This window comes from Etheostoma spectabile, chromosome 4 (genome assembly GCF_008692095.1).
Source record: "Etheostoma spectabile isolate EspeVRDwgs_2016 chromosome 4, UIUC_Espe_1.0, whole genome shotgun sequence".
Taxonomy (NCBI): Eukaryota; Metazoa; Chordata; class Actinopteri; order Perciformes; family Percidae; genus Etheostoma; species Etheostoma spectabile.
Genome location: NC_045736.1, coordinates 32,647,484 through 32,664,071, shown reverse-complemented (window position 1 = coordinate 32,664,071; position 16,588 = coordinate 32,647,484). Strand labels below are relative to the sequence as shown.

Genomic DNA, 16,588 nt, shown 5'->3' with positions numbered 1-16,588 from the left:
CTTAGGGGGCAAAAACTTTCCCTATTCAGGAAAAACTCTGCAAACAAACTCCAGCCTCCAAAGTTGAATCAACATCCATCCATCCATCCATCTTTGCCCGCTTATCCGGTGTCGGGTTCCGGGGGCAGCAGCTCTGGCAGGGGACCCTAAAATTTCCCGAGCCACATCAACCAGCTCCGACTGAGGGATCCCAAGATGTTCCCAGGCCAGGTTGGAGATATAATCTCTCCACCTAGTCCTCGGTCTTGCCGGAGTCCTCTTCCCAGCTGGACGTCCCTCCACCTAGTCCTGGGTCTTCCCCGAGTCCTCCTCCCAGCTGCACGTCCCTCCACCTAGTCCTGGGTCTTCCCCGAGTCCTCTTCCCAGCTGGACGTCCCTCCACCTAGTCCTGGGTCTTCCCTGAGGCCTCCTCCCAGCTGGACGTCCCTCCACCTTGTCCTGGGTCTTCCCCGAGGCCTCCTTCCAGCTGGACGTGCCTGGACCACCTCCCTAGGGAGGCAACCAGGAGGCATCCTGACCAGATGCCCAAACCACCTCAACTGGCTCCTTTCAAACGTGAAGGAGCAGCGGCTCTACTCCGACCCCCCCCCACGGATGACCGGGGTTCTCACCCTATCTCTAAGGGAGACGCCAGGTCCCCTCCTGAGGAAACCCATTCTTGTACCCTGGATCTGGTTCTGTCAGTTAAGACCCAGCCTTCATGTCCATAGATGATTAGCAATATGCACGTATAAAATAAAACTTACAGAGTTAAAAGTCCAGTATGCCCCCATTTCCTGTCTCTCAGTTCTTGTTGTACATGGAACAGTGTGCTTGGACCACTTTCACCATTACAACCTTCCGCCTGAGTTTGTTTTCTTCTTCATATGCCGACTCTGGCAAGGTGGGAGCGTCATTGTGCCAATAAATCTTAAATTTAATTGGGTTGAACTGGTTCTAAGAAGAGCGCGTTGGAGTGAGGGAGAAGAGGCATGAGCAAGATGCAGCAGAGAGACTCTGTACATGTTAATGGATAATTATCAAGATGCATGCTGGTGGCCAGGTTGGTTCAGTGGTAGAGCGGGCGCACATGTACTGAGAGGTTTATGCCTCGACACAGAGGTCCAGGGTTTGAATCTGACCTGTGATGGTTTCCTGCATGTCTTCTCCCTTTCTCACCTAACTGTCCAATCAACTATTAAAGGCAGAAAAGCCCAAAAAAACGATCTTAATAAATAAAAGCCTCTTCATAAAAGAGACTACAGATACAGTATTAGGGTACCATAAGTCTATATAAAGCGACTTCAGATACATATTTGTACCACTAAGGTTCCTACTAAAGAGTAGCTTCAATACGTATTGGACCACTAAGGCTCTATCTAAAGAGACTTCAGATACATATTAGGACCACTAGGTCATATAAAGAACTTCAATATTAAGGACCACAAAGGTCTATTAAAAGAAGACTTCAATACAGTATTGGACAACTAGTTCTATATAAAGAGACTTCAGATACAGTATAGGACCACAGGTCTAATAAAAGAGACTTCAGATACAGTATTAGGGACCACTAAGGTCTATATAAAGAGACTTCAGATACAGTATTATGGACAGCTAAGGTCTATTAAAAGACTTCAGATACAGTATTAGGGCCACATACGTTCTATCAAAAGAGACTTCAGATACAGTATTAGGACCACTAAGTCTATATAAAGAGACTCAGATACAGTATTAGGGACCGCTAAGGTCTATAAAGATACTTCAGATACCGTATTAGGGCCACTAAGGTCTATAGAAAAGACTTCAGATACAGTATTAGGGACCACTAAGGCTTATAAAGAGCTTCAGATACGTATTAAGGGACCACTAAGGTCTATATAGACCTTCAGATACAGTATTAGGGGCCACTAAGGTCTACATAAAGAGACTTCAATACAGTATTAGGGACCACTAGGCTATATAAAGAGACTTCAGATACAGTATTAGGGACCACTGAGGCCTGTATAAAGAGACTTCGAACAGTATTAGGGACCACTAAGGTCATAAAAGAGGCTCAGATACAGTATTAGGGACCACTAAGGTCTATATAAAGAGACTTCAGATACAGTATTAGGGACCACTAAGGTCTATATAAAGAGACTTCAGATACAGTATTAGGGACCAACTAGTCTATATAAAGAGACTTCAGATACAGTATTAGGACCACTAGGTCTATATAAAAGGACTTCAGATACCGTATTAGGGACCAATAAGGTCATATAAAGAGACTAGATACAGTATTAGGGACCATAAGGTCTATATAAAAGGACTTCAGATACAGTATAGGGGACCACTAAGGTCTATATAAAAGACTTCAGATACAGTATAGGGACCACTAGGCTTATAAAGAGACTTCAGATACAGTATTAGGGACCACTAAGGTCTATATAAAGAGACTTCAATACAGATTAGGGACCACTAAGGTCATATAAAGAGAACGAATCCAGTATTAGGGACCACTAAGGTCTATATAAGAGACTTCAGATACAGTATTGGACCACTAATCTATATAAAGAGACTTCAGATACAGTATAGGGACCACTAAGTCTATATAAAAGACTTCAGATCCAGTATTGGACCACTAAGTCTATATAAGAGACTTCAGATACAGTATTAGGGACCACTAAGGTCTATATAAGAGACTTCAGATCCGTTAGGACCACTAAGGTCTATATAAAGAGACTTCAAGTACAGTATTGGGGACCACTAAGGTCTATATAAGAGACTTCAGATACAGTATTAGGGGACCACTAAGGTTCTATATAAAGCATCCAAAAGCACCATGTCATGAGACTTTAATACATGACAGTAATATGCATTACACTATTAAAATTACATTTGCATACATACATTACATTTGTTTGCATGGTTTCACAAATCATGTTTGACATATATGTGACACAGGGAGTCTTCAGTGTTAACTGTATATGTGAATGGCTTAGTATAAGTAAGCCTATTGTTATGTTGTTTTTTCACAAATAAGCTGATTTGGATTTGCTAAGAATATGTTCAAATCATGTTTTTTTTTTTTTTATTAATCTGAATTTTTTGACAAGACCTTCAAATTTTAAGTTGCCCCTCCCCTGCAGTAACTCTGAGGACCCCCTAGGGGGTCCTGGACCCCCTGTTGAAGATCTATGTCATTGCAAAAACCTCATCTGAGTTGCTATTCTCTCTAGTGTGTTGCTTCTGTTGTCTGGTTTTAATCTTGCATTTAGCCATTTGCTGCTATTGGCTGTTTCCTGGTGCGTCTTCTTCTTTTTCTTTTTCTTCATCTTCTTCTTCTTCCTTTTCCGTATCCTTTCTTTTCCTGGCTGCAGGCTTGATTAAAATAAAGAGTTTAGGGAGGGAGGGAGGGTATCGGAACACAACAAAGATTAATCTCCTGACCAGATATTTCCTTTTTATTCAATAAATAAATTTATTATATATATGTATATACAGTATGTCTACATGTATATACTGTATTTGTATATTTATATAAAATCACTAATAAAACAACAAACCAAAAAGGGTACTTTCTCATGAGAAAGAAAAAGGGCTGGTGCTCCAGGCCCCTTTAATGTCTGTGTGCACGTGCCAGCGCCTGCACTATTACTCTCCAATCTCAGCTTAAATGTCCATTTGTTTTGAAGTACAGCCGGTATTGATCTACCAATACCCAAATACCAATTTACCTGTTGACCTGAGCAGAATTTAACGCTGGGGGCCAAAATGCCAGGACTCTCCCAACTGGCTGCTTGGAATTTGCCAGATTTAACACTCCATGCCACGCTCATCTAAAGGGACGGGGACAAATAGCAGACGGTCAGTAGGGACCTGTGAAGGGCACCAGGCTCAGGAAGATGTCACACTCGTGTAAGTAGCAGTTTAGGTGCATCATTCAGTATTAAATATAATGTTGAATATGTAAGAAAAAAGATATTTTGGGGTTGTGGTGTTCTTCGTTGATTACATTAGCTGGTGCAGTCGACAACAATAAAATAAGTTGAGAAAGAGACAAAAGGTAACTTTGGAGCAACAACACCATCATGAACACATCGAAACATAATATTGAGTGTTAAAAATGACACATCAAATGTAATATTGACTTTCTTCCATTAATTTGTATTTTCACATTTTGTACATGGCTCCTCTGGCACCACCTACAGTCTGTAGTGCGATTTGAAACACTCCACCGCTCCCTGTCAGTGGGGGGGGGGGGGGGGTCTAACTGCGTGTCAATCACGCTCATGCACACGATTTCCCCCGCGCTCGAGCGCAGAGAGGTTTCCGCGCTCTATCGTGCACAGATCTCCTTGTGGGGGAGGGGCTTTGAGATCGTTTGGGGCTTTAGCAAAAAGGGGGGGGGGGGGGGGGGGGGAACTGAGAAGTTGTCGACATTCCTAGTTTTGGGCTAAGTCCTGGATCTCCACAATCCTACCTACAGCACCTTTAACTGTCATGTCAACAGTTATCAAGTGACCGCTGGCGGTGATCATTTTGTAGGGCGACGTTTGGATATCAAACAGACCCGTTTATGACAATGCGTTGCTCGTCCACATCAACACTGTCATGAATTTATAAATGTTAACCGTGAAATGGCCTATATGACAAGAATTAACTAGGATTCATATTCAAGGGCAGAGCAGAACTACCCTGGAAATCCAGAATTCTCTCGATAGCATGATTTGAACTTGCTCAGCGAGTTCCTCTGGCATCTTGTAACGCTGCTCATTAACTATCTTCTTGTAGCCAAGCATCGGTGTATTTGATGCCAGAGGCCAGCTGCACCAATCAGATTGGTGTATCTGATGTAGGCGGGGCCAGAGGCCAGCTGCACCAATCACATCGGTGTATCTGATGTAGGCGGGGCCAGAGGCCAGCTGCACCAATCACATCGGTGTATCTGATGTAGGCGGGGCCAGAGGCCAGCTGCACCAATCACATCGGTGTATCTGATATAGGCGGGGCCAGAGGTCAGCTGCACCAATCACATCAGTGTATCTGATAAAGGCGGGGCCAGAGGCCAGCTGCACCAATCACATCGGTGTATCTGATATAGGCGGGGCCAGAGGCCAGCTGCACCAATCACATCGGTGTATCTGGTGTAGGGGGGCCAGAGGCCAGCTGAACAGATGACAACAGTCTAATCTACCAGTTAGCTTCGCTGGTAGCTAAGCGTACGGGGCTCTGGACATGTCACCCCGTGTGTTGTTGTGATTGGTCGTAGTGTTATCCAAATGCACATTTGGTGCCACCCCTCGAGATGGGTGACTTTCATTACTCGATGCCAGACCCTTAATCTTTCGGATCTGGGTCTGGGTTTGCAGGCTAGAGCAGAACCGGAACCCTCCCTGTTGCTTTCAATGTTTTTTCCAAGGCCTTTCATACATTTTAGTTTTACAATGACTGTTTTAATGTTCAGACCATCATCAATAACCCAATGTGAAGAGTCTCTCTAGCACTACTGGCCTTTATGTCTCATTCTCTACTGGTTCCATGCACTTGTCTTAGTCAGTAAGCTTTGAGTTGAGAAATTCCAGGTACAAAATGTGTCAGCCTTCAACTGGCTGAAAGGGCTTCTCCCTCCGGCAGGTATTTCCTTCGGAGGTGAATCCCTATCAGTACCGAGCACACCTGCATCCTGTGCCCCGGTCTGCAGTTTAACTTCTAATCTGCTTTTTCAGCACAGTGTGCAGCACTGCAGAGTTGGATCCTTTCTCTATTGTCCAGATAGCATGACAGGGATAGACCTGTCACCAAGACACACACCTGTGTGTTGTGTGTGTGTGAGAGAGAGAGTGTGTGAGAGAGAGAGAAACAGAGAAAGAGAGAGAGAGATCATCTTTTTGTTTGCTTCTTTCTTACATTTGACGCTGTATATTGATATACTGTTGTTGCTTTCCCTGCTTTTTATTATTGTAAATGTACTGTATATATTTCAGTTTACTCAATGAATTATATGTAAGTATTTCTTCTCAAATTATTATCCTTGATGCTTTGGCAATATTGTTATTTCTGACATTAATGCCAATAAAATCAAATTGAATTGGAGAGAGAGAGAGGGAGAGAGAGAGAGAGAGAGAGAGAGAGAGAGAGAGAGAGAGAGAGAGAGAGACCTTGAAATAGAAATCCTGACAGTAAAATGAGTGGACTGAGAGGGATCTAATGACAGCAGAGAGGGGAAGACGCACGCACGCACGCACACACGTACACACACACACACACATAAACACAGCAGAGTAGAGACTGTGTGCGAATCCTATCCTTGCGGAGGATCCAGGCAGTAGGACCGGGGGAAGCCAGACAACTGGAAAGACCTTCAGCATAGTCAGGCTGGAGAAAACCAGCGCAGACTGCGGGAGAATGGGCGCCTGGCCCCTCAAATAAAAGCCTCTAGTTGGGGATTTAGAGAAGAACAACCGGTATGTACGGAGACATTAGACTGCATTAAATAGACGTGGAGCTGCCAAATAGATGATGTAAACATGGAACAGTTGCTATTGTTTTTTATTCCCTGTGTCCTACAAATCCATGCTGCAATGACTGCAACTCCCCCATATTTAAAGCTGTTCTCACCTTTGCTTCCCCGCTCTAGTATTAGGTTACTGCATGTCTAAGGTACAGTGTTTTAAAAACCTAAAAGTGTCAATCTTTCATTTAACGCCGTGAATAAACATCCTTAACGTGTCCAATTTGAAACCAATAATATTCATTCGTTTTCCTGGAACTGTCCAAATCGTACCCCTCCGAAAACGAAATCCAATGACCCTTCTGCTGCCACTCGATCTTATTTTGAAACTCTCTATCGGAAGTTCTCCACGCGTTCACGCGCCCATCTTTACGCGGGTGTCTGGCACCCGGCGTGGTGCGCACTGCTCTCCGTTCCTCTCCAACTCAACGTCAGTCTGTCAGAGACCGTCTGAGCGCGCGCACACTCACACACTGTACCCCTTAACCTTACACACACTCTGTGGCAAACACGCGCGCCCTGAAGCGCGCACACAGACCCGCTCTGCCGGACCCGGCTCCTGTTTATTCGTCTCCAACTTCTGTCTTCGCTTCTACTTGTGTCTCCCTGTCTCTTCTTCTCCACCAATGCGAGGATTGAGTGACTGTTGTCACTGTTGTTATCCCGAACTAAGGAGAAGCAGTTTAAGGACCAGACGGGATGTGAAATAACCCGCACGACTGAGCAAAACAAGAAGAAAAAGAAGGGAAACATGGATAAACGGAGTTATTCTCCCGGTTTGCCTGCAGCTTTCCTCTACTTTGTACTTTTGGGATTTACTGCTGGACAATTCTTTCCAGGTAACGCGATTTATTTGTTGAATTTGTGGATTAAAAAAAAAACCCTCACACTGATATTTTCTGTTTTATTGCGCTTTTGAGGATTTCTTTTGATCCTGACTCGGTAATAAATGCCACGGCGCTGTGGTGGCACAACATAAAGTGCACATGCACGTTGATTTGTGCATTTCGTCAGCTTTTTTGGGACCGCCATGCATCTGTTTCTGTGTTTTTTGTTGAATTTGGTGAACCCCTCCTAAACACCACCTAAAGTCAGGTTTTAACGCATTTCCATTTGTGGAACAGTATTTCTACCTGGGAGTGCGCGCAGAAAATGCCTTGATAGGAAAATACCATACATCAGTTGTTTGTGGAAACAAGTGATGTATGCCTGGGATTGTAGCTGGGTTTGGTGCTAACAGCGATAGTTTGACTTGTGTTGACAGCTGCTCGAGCTCGCATCATCAGATGTGGATCTGCCGCGCAGATCCGATATGCGCACCGGAGGTCTGGAGTGAAGTTGTGAACCCTTTCGGGAGGTTTTGCTCCATAAAGCGTCCAGTACGCGTGGACTGTTTGCTGTTTAGACTTTATACGTGACTTGGATGTTGTTCCGTTTTGGTGTAGGATCCGCTGTGAACTCGCTGGGTGTTTGGAAGCGGGCGGACCGGTGCGTCCTGGCTCCGTCGGAGCGCAAAGCTGCGATCGTGTTTTTATAAGTTGTCCCCTGATTTATTTATCCTATGATGAGATTTTTGACTTGTGCTACAGTAAACACGCACGGACATCACCGTACCGCAGTATGGTGGGATAACGTGCTGGTTACTCTCGTAGAAGTCCGTTCCTCTCCAGACACTGTGAAGCTTTTTATTCAACTTTTACACACACAGAAGTGATCTGGGATCTAATCGGCTAAGGCCTTTTAATTCGCCTCTAAAAACGGCAACTACACCCGATGCTGTAACATTTCAGGCAAATGTGCAACTGCTCATTCCATCTCCCGGAGTAGAAGCTTCGGGATCCCCGCACAGTCCGCTGGAACGCCGCAGCAGCGGTCCGGAGCCAGCGCCGCTCCGCGGGCACTTGTTACGCGCTGAAGAGACTCAGCGAGTTCGCGGAGTGTTCAAGTCTTACAATCAGTGATGATTCCGATTGAAATCATCATTAACCGAAGCGTTGCACATGTATAAAACCAGCCACCGGCTGCTGGAAATTACAGAATAGAAAGTTTACTCTCACATGACACACACATGTCCCAAATTAAATTCCGGATAAAATGGAGATGAAATCAAAGTGCGCTTATTTAGACGTTGAAACGTGTAATGATTGCTACACAAATATTACGCAAAGACAGAATACAAGCACGTTGTGTCACTATAACTATGATTATTAGCTGATGTTTCGCATGATCCACGAGTTAAAAGCTGCTTCTCTGGCTGTTTCTCTGAGTACTAGGCAGGAGCTAGTGTGTTCTGCGTAACTCAAGCAAGCGAGACCCATTTTCACAAGTTCATCTCTTTAAATCAGCGATGTTTGCAGTGCAGCCCGCCCCTCTCTCAGCACCTTCTGTTTGGTATTCATGACTTGTAAGGCTGCAAAAAGAGGCTACTTTGAAGGGAAGACTGGCTCCACACACTAAGTTATCCCTCTCTCTTTCTCTCTCTCTCTCTGTCCCCCTCTGGCTCTGTCTTCTGCTGCGGGCTGCAGCGCGGCGGAGCAGCAGTCCTTCTATCCGTGCGTAATGGTGCAGCTATAGCGCTACATTGCGCGTTATGGTGAAATAGAATTATATATTTGGCCAAATATATGCTTGGATTTGAAATAAATCCCTAAAACACATGATCTGTGTTTTTATTGATTTAAAACGAGCTGCAGGAGAGAAAACAATGTTTAAAACCCATACTTAAGAAATTAATTGGAGCTGGCCGTTTGTGTTTCATAGTACATTTTGCATTACAGCCTCATCTGCTCATGAAAAGGAGCAAATATTGTATATGAGTTATTTTTTCTGACTTTTTATTCCTTTTTAATGAGAGAGAGAGAGAGAGAGAGAGAGAGAGAGAGAGAGAGAGAGAGAGAGAGAGGGAGAATGTTCGCCCCTGTGCCGTTGGGGGGCGATATTGGTACATCAGATCCATCCATCCATCCATCCATCCATACAGCAACACACTCACTCTCTCTGGTTATTTTAATAATCATTCTTCTTTTTCCAATTCCGGCAGCTGGGTTTTGTTTTTAGAGAAAGTGTGAAGCAACCCATCCAGCTGTAATGACAACAGACAGAGAGCCAGTGAAGAAGAAAGTGATCTCACCCTGAGTGCTTCTGTCTGTCTGGCATCAACCGGCCTCTCCTCCATCCTCATCCAGGAGGTCAAATTGAAAACGTCATCTTGGGCTTTAGGAAATGCTGATTGACATTTTCCCCCATTTTGACATTTTGTAGACCAAACAAGTATTTGATGAATCGAGAAAATAATCATTAATTGCAGCCAGACATGTGTTAGACGAGGCTGTATTTTTCATCGCTGTGGGTGTGTGGGGTGCAGCTGTGCTCCTGATCTGTGCCTTTGAGCTCCAGTGCTCACTAATTGTTGAAACATCCGGTCGGATCTGGAGGTGACGACTACGCCCCTGTTGTGTGTGTGTGTGTGTGTGTGATTTGTATTTCCCTTAATAAGATTTCTTTGGCAGAAAGGACAGAAGGGGAAAAAGTACGAAAGGGATAAGGAAAATAACCTTGTATCACTTTCTCCTTGACTCGTTCGCCCAGTGTGTTGACATGTTGGAGGAACGCGGAGAAGTTTCTGGCTCTGATCAAATCACCTGCCTTCAATTCCCCCAATTACGGAGCCCTTTATGTGATTAGTGTGGAGTGTGGGTGTCATGCTTCCTGTGACTGTGACACAGAGAGAGACAGAGTCATACACACAGTGGAGAGCTGGACGGTGGAAAGGTAAAGGTGGGGAGAGAAAATGGGGTTTTATTTAGGCAGAGAAAAGAGCAGTGGAATGTGCAGTGGGGGGGATGACAGGAGGAGGTGGGAGGGCAAGGGCAAAGAATGGAAAAGCTTTAATTGCGGGGGAGGAGGAGAGGAAGATGTGAAGAGATAGAGGAGAAGGACGGCGCTGAAGAGAGAAAGGGCAAGACAGCGGGACGGAAAGATGAGTAAGAAAGAAAGTGGAGGATGTGAGCCGAGAAGAGGGTAGGGAGGGAGAGATGGGAGAAAAGAGATGAGGACACATGGGCAAAGAGTGTAGGAGAAGGGAGGAGAGAGAAGGAGAGGAGTGCAAGGGCGTAGACATCCCATAAACATCGGTGACCGTACCGACGTATTCAAAACTCATCTTTTAAGAAAAGCCCTCACCCTATCTCTATATAATAATATCACATGTCATCTACTGTTAGCTGCTGGTTTTACTGTTGCCCTTGTTTTTGTGTTATTGCTTCATCTGCTTTTATTGTACTTACCATGGTTTTCTTGGAAAGTGTCTATAAGTACTTTGACAAGCACTATTGAAATAAAATGTATTATTCTAATGGTGGATGAGCAAGGAGAAGATATGGTAAGAGAGGAGAGATCGGAAGAGATGGTAGGAGAAGAGAGGAGAACAATGGGGAAAGTAGCATCGATGAAGGAGACAGGAAAGAACACAGAAGGGAACATCAGCGAGGAAGACTGGGAGGAGGGAGAAATAGGAGGTGAGGATAAAGGGAAGGCTGAGACCGGAGAGGAGAGTGAAGGCAAATCTGAGACGAAAGGACAAGACTGGTAAAAGAGAGAGTCTTGTCGTCTCGTTCATCACTCACTGTCTGGCTGAGCAGGAGGAGAGAGGAGAAGAAGAGGAGGAGAGAAAGACAGAAAAGCAGGAGGACGAGTGGTTGGAGGAAATGACAAAGACAAAGGATGACAGGAGGTCAAGAAAAGAAGAAAAATGACACTAAGTTGATTATGTCTCGCTGCTATCGACTGTCTGAGTGGCTATAATTGTTTCCTCTGCTCTGTGTGTGTGTTTGTGTGTGTGTGTTTGTGTGTGTTTGTGTGTGTGTGAGTGAGCTTAATGACAGGATGTCTGTCACCTCGTGCCCCGCTCTGTTTAGTATGCTGTCCATCCTCCCTCAATGTGTGTGTGTGTGTGTGTCTGCTCTAATCCACAGCACTTATTCTATTGGCCTAACTGACAGCCTAATAGCAGGGCATGCTGAGTGCTGGAGCGTCGTGTGTGTGTGTGTGTGTGTGTGAGAGAGAGAGAGAGAGAGAAAGAGAGAGCTGTGCATTGAATGAAAAAGTAGACGGGGGGGAGCCTTTTCTGTAGTCAATGATATGCATTTGGAAAGCAAAAAAAAGTGAGTGAGGTGCCGTATTAGTGCCTTGTTACACTAGAATGTGACACTAAGAAATGTATTCACATGCCTCCACAAAGTTAACAGTCCCTGAAACTCCTTAACATACCGCACAGGTACAAAAAGAAAAAAATCGCTGCGTGCTCCCAAGACTGACCTTTCAAGGCCATTATTTTGGGTTCAACATTGGGGGGGGGTGAGATCTCCACTTTTGGGGCAGAACTCACATTCTAAGCATCGCAAACTCTTCATTCCCTGCATTCTGAATAATTTTTGACCAATTAGGGCCTTTTCTGCAAGAAGTTATGGTGCAGATGTCTTTTAATGATGTAAAGGAAATCATGATTAGACTTTTTTTGGTTTTGGTTTTTGGTTGGGGGGGGTTGCACTGGCCAGTTTTGATTATTGGAGGGGCTGTAACCTCCCATCCCCCCCTGTGAATTATGCCTAAGCCTTAAACCATGCCATGTCTCTTCCACCTAGCTAGAATGATCGATTCTTCTGTTTTTGCAGCGTCTGGTTATCCATTACCTCAAAGATCAGCACTGTCAAGATGGTTTTCTATTGATCAAAGGGCCAGTCAACGTTCATCATCTGTGTGAAAGCTGCACGCGGATTTACTGCACATGCAGACTCAACGTTTCTAATTGATCTTGGTCGGAAATGTTAATATTAATGCTGGCATGGCTGTTCTTTAAAGGTCCCATGACATGGTGCTCTTTGGATGCTTTTATATAGACCTTAGTGGTCCCCTAATACTGTATCTGAAGTCTCTTTATATAGACCTTAGTGGTCCCCTAATACTGTATCTGAAGTCTCTTTTATGTAGACCTTAGTGGTCCCTAATAAGATCTGAAGTCTCTTTTATATAGACCTTAGTGGGTCCCTATATACAGTATCTGAAGTCTTTTTATATAGACCTTAGTGGTCCCCTAATACTGTATCTGAAGTCTCTTTTAATAGACCTTAGTGGTCCCCTAATACTGTATCTGAAGTCTCTTTATATACCTTAGTGGTCCCTATACTGTATCTGAAGTCTCTTTATATAGACCTTAGGGGTCCCTAATACTGTATTCTGAAGTCTCTTTTATATAGACTTAGTGGTCCCCTATATACTGTATCTTGGAAGTGCTTAGTTATAGACCTTAGTGGTCCCCTAATACTGTATCTGAAGTCTTGTAACCTTGCCCCTTATGTCTTCATAAGGGGAAGATTCCAGATCAGCCCATCTGAGCTTTCATTTTCTCAAAGGCAGAGCAGGATACCCATGGCTCGGTTTACACCTATCACCATTTATAGCCACTGGGGGGCCATAGGCAGGCTGGGGGAACTCGTACATAAAAATAAAAAAAACTCATGCCATGGGACCTTTAAAAGGGGTAATTCAGTGTCCATCAATCATCATTCAGTCAATCATTTAATCAATGGGATTTGATCCAACGTGTCAGCATAATTTAAAATAGATTACAATGTCATCTGTCAATGATGGGGCTTGCTTGCCAAAAAAGAGAAACAAAACCATTTAAAATAAAAGTAAACCATTGTCAAATACAAAAAAACACTATGTTCCTCCCTGCTATTTGTCTGTCTGCAGGAGCCAAACAACAATGATGGAACATGGTGTCAGAGGGACAGTTGTGTCTGGCAGTTGAAAACCGAATGAGACACTGAGCAGTGAGGAACAACGCAGCAGTGAAACGCTCATCTAATGGAAAGACAAGGAGAATAGTTATTTAGTGGCCTTGATGGCAAAATCGTCTTACCCGGTGCATCACCAGTGCCAAAACACACAACTCAGTGGGAACAAATGTACAGCTGCATCTATTAAAGAAGTTCTAGCATTCATCCATTAGTACCGCAGATAATTCTTTATTACATGGTCTGAGAACAGTTGGTGAAAAGACTACAATGTGTGTTAAAATGCTAATAATATATGCAAGTGTGTACTCACACTGATTTACTGCATAGGCATTGCTCTAATATGGCAACGTATTAAACCCATAATACAAATGATAAACAACTGTGGATAGGTTCAAAAAACTACAGGCCATGGCTTATAGACAATTGTTGGTTAATGTGGCTAGTTATTGTAACTACATGTTATTAGGATATATTTTTTGTACTGATGTTTACGCAGATTTCCATACTGCCAAGGTTCATCCCTGCATCATAACACAGATCCAAGCTAAATGTCCTCCATCTTTGTAACTTGCATGTCAGCTATGAACATCTTCAGACACAATTCCCTTCCTTTTACTTTTAATTCAGTGGAGACCAACACAACTGTAGGCTTTGAACATCTTTAGTAATAATATAAATATATTCCAACTTCCAACTTCACTATCAGTGTTCAGTATTTCACATCATAGCAGCAGAAACCATCACCAACACATCTGTTTCTCAGTAATAGCCTAAATAAAAGATATGCCTGGTGGACAATGATTTCATTATACCATGTTAAACTACTAATTACAGTTAATACGTTCATTACATAAATTATACAGGGAGAATTTTTACAGGAGCCCATGAATTTTACAGCAGTCACAAATGACACAACCATAGCCTTGGAAGGGCATAACGGCATCCCAGACAGGATTCAGCAGTTAAATGCTAGCAGACATGAGATGGCAAATGGTTTTGTTTTTATCTTGCAGGGGCTGTTAACTTCAGCCTCGGGGCATGAGGGTGCAGATATTCATCTCCCATGTTTTATTGCACTTAGACTTCATGAGGTATCACCTAAACATTAACATGTTTTTGGGTCACGTTCAAAACAGCTCATCCGCTTTATGGCGTTTTTCCATTGTCATCATTGCTAGTGACAGACGGGGGGGGGGGGTCCTGAACAAACCCGCCATGTTTAAGTGTTTAAGGTGTTTTTTTGCTGCTTCCAGCTTCCTTAGAAACTACATGTGTCTTCTGGCACACAGCCACACGACGAGAATCAGAAATAACACATCTCCGACGTTCTGTGTGTGTGTTGTGTTAGGTGACGGCAGTTTCCTGCGGCGTCGCTAAGACAGCCAGCTTTTTGTATCAGCCGCAGTTAGTAGATGTGTTTACAGAGCTCTGCGACACTGGCTAAGGTGGCTAAGCTGCTCCGCATGGTGGTCAGCATGGTGCTCCATCAGGTCAGCGGTAGTTGGTGGTTCAGTTACCTGAAAGTAGATGACTGTGCGCCGTGTAAGGAACACCGCCAGCTGAGCGTTATGCAGCAACGGTAGTTAAGTTTTGGGCACCAAAAGGACCAGTTAAGTTTAGGAAAAAGATTGTGGTTTTTATTAAAACACTCATAATGAACAGGTATTTCCTGGGTGAAAGTCTTTTGATTTCCCTGGGAAGGGATCTGTATTGTTAGAATTTTAATACAAACAGTTTTAGTAGAACTCTACAGAACAAATGTGGAGGTAACCTTTGCAATGGCCACCACAGGTCCTCAAGAACCAAATATCCCTGGTGGTCCATGGCTTCCAGAACAACGCATTTAAGCATTTTCTGATCCGATGTCTCTATCAACAGAACATTGAATTTGTTTCACAAAGAAAAATTGCCTAGTTAAGGTTTGGTTATAAGTTTAGGCCCAAAATCAAAAAGGTCAGAGGTCATGGTTTGGCCAGAAAGGTCAGGGGACCTTCATTGTCAAGGTTGCAATAATGACACTTGGTTACAGTTATAGTTTCACCTGTCTCCTGTGTCAAAGTTTTGACGTTTTGTTGACCCAGACCTCCTCCCTTTGTGAACTTTGTGACAAACTACTTCCTCCTTAAACAGACTTGGGTTAGAATCCCAATGGCTGCTTTAGGGCACTGTCAGTGGAACATAGATTTGTCGTTTTTTGGCATTTGATGAATGAGTATGGGTAAAGAATGGGTCTGATGGCTCATCCTGGCTTTTGCAGCTTTTCTGAAAAGCTGAATATTGAACGTGGACACGAATCCGCACAGGAGTCCCTTCTAGAACTCTGATTTGAGTTACTTGGCGAATGGAGGGCACATGTTCAGGCAACCTTCTCTGGTTGGATAAAGGTTATGTTCTTTTCACTAATTGCAAAACAAACTTGGAGACAAATCTAGTGATTGAGTCGAGTGGAATGTCGGAGGTGTACAACACATTGGAAACTTCCTTTCCTCTAATTAAAATGACTGATGATTAATGCACAAGGTCTTAATGAAGCTTAACAAGGTTTTCAAGTAATTAATTCATATTTAATAGAAGATGTTAGGCAAGTGATGAATCAACAAGCTTGGAAGGAGGGGGTGGTAGGGAGAGGATGGATGGGAGATAGAAAATAAAAGAGGAAATGAGACAAATACGTGTGAGTAAAGGGGCTGGGGGGGTAATACAAAACTGAGTTATGGCGTTTAGATGGAAGAGAATGAAGCCAGAAGATATTGGATGATATGCAAGCATCATTCACTTTATTCTCACTGTGGCAAAATTTAATTTATGTCAGACTGTGTGGGAAGTCTTCCCCAGAAGATTCACAGATGTAGTCAGAGTCACTGACAGAGCCCCTCTCAACTGCTCTATTAAAAAAGAAATATAGAACTCAAAATGTCTAAATCATACCTTACAGTAACAGAATAGACGGGCCATTGTAATCCCATTCAAGGATGATTCCAGTTTATTACAACTCAGGGATTTGATCTTGCAGGGACACAAATTAGTCCAATGGGGCGAGAAACCCAAGCAGTCAGTTTATCGAAAAATATTAGAGAGAAACAAACATAATGGAGACAAACAGTAAGATTGTAACCTAGACTGTCAGTTCCTGGTTGAGTTTTGTCTAACCAGTACTGCTTGTCTTTCAACACATTCTCACTCCAAGTGTGTCAGAATATCTACGCTTGGTCAGTTACTGACCCATAAAATAAATATAAATATATATATAGTCATTATATATATAGGCAAGGCAAGGCAAGGCAGCTTTATTTGTATAGCACATTTCAGCAACAGG

The 16,588-nt window shown here is 43.5% G+C and overlaps 1 protein-coding gene across 14 annotated transcripts in view; it reads left to right on the top strand.

Moving 5' to 3' along the window:
- Positions 1–6,885: 6,885 nt before the first annotated feature.
- Positions 6,886–16,588, top strand: part of ptprt (protein tyrosine phosphatase receptor type T) — a 385,704-nt gene continuing 376,001 nt past the window's right edge. For 12 of the 14 annotated variants that reach the window (XR_004331615.1, XM_032513298.1, XM_032513297.1 and 9 more), the window contains exon 1: positions 6,886–7,311. Coding sequence is in view for 13 of the 14 variants with exons in the window: in XM_032513298.1 (XP_032369189.1) it covers positions 7,224–7,311 (88 nt within the window). In the remaining variant the exon portion in view is untranslated. The remainder of the gene's footprint in view (positions 7,312–16,588) is intronic. The other 2 variants (XM_032513301.1, XM_032513300.1) reach the window with 1 other exon arrangement.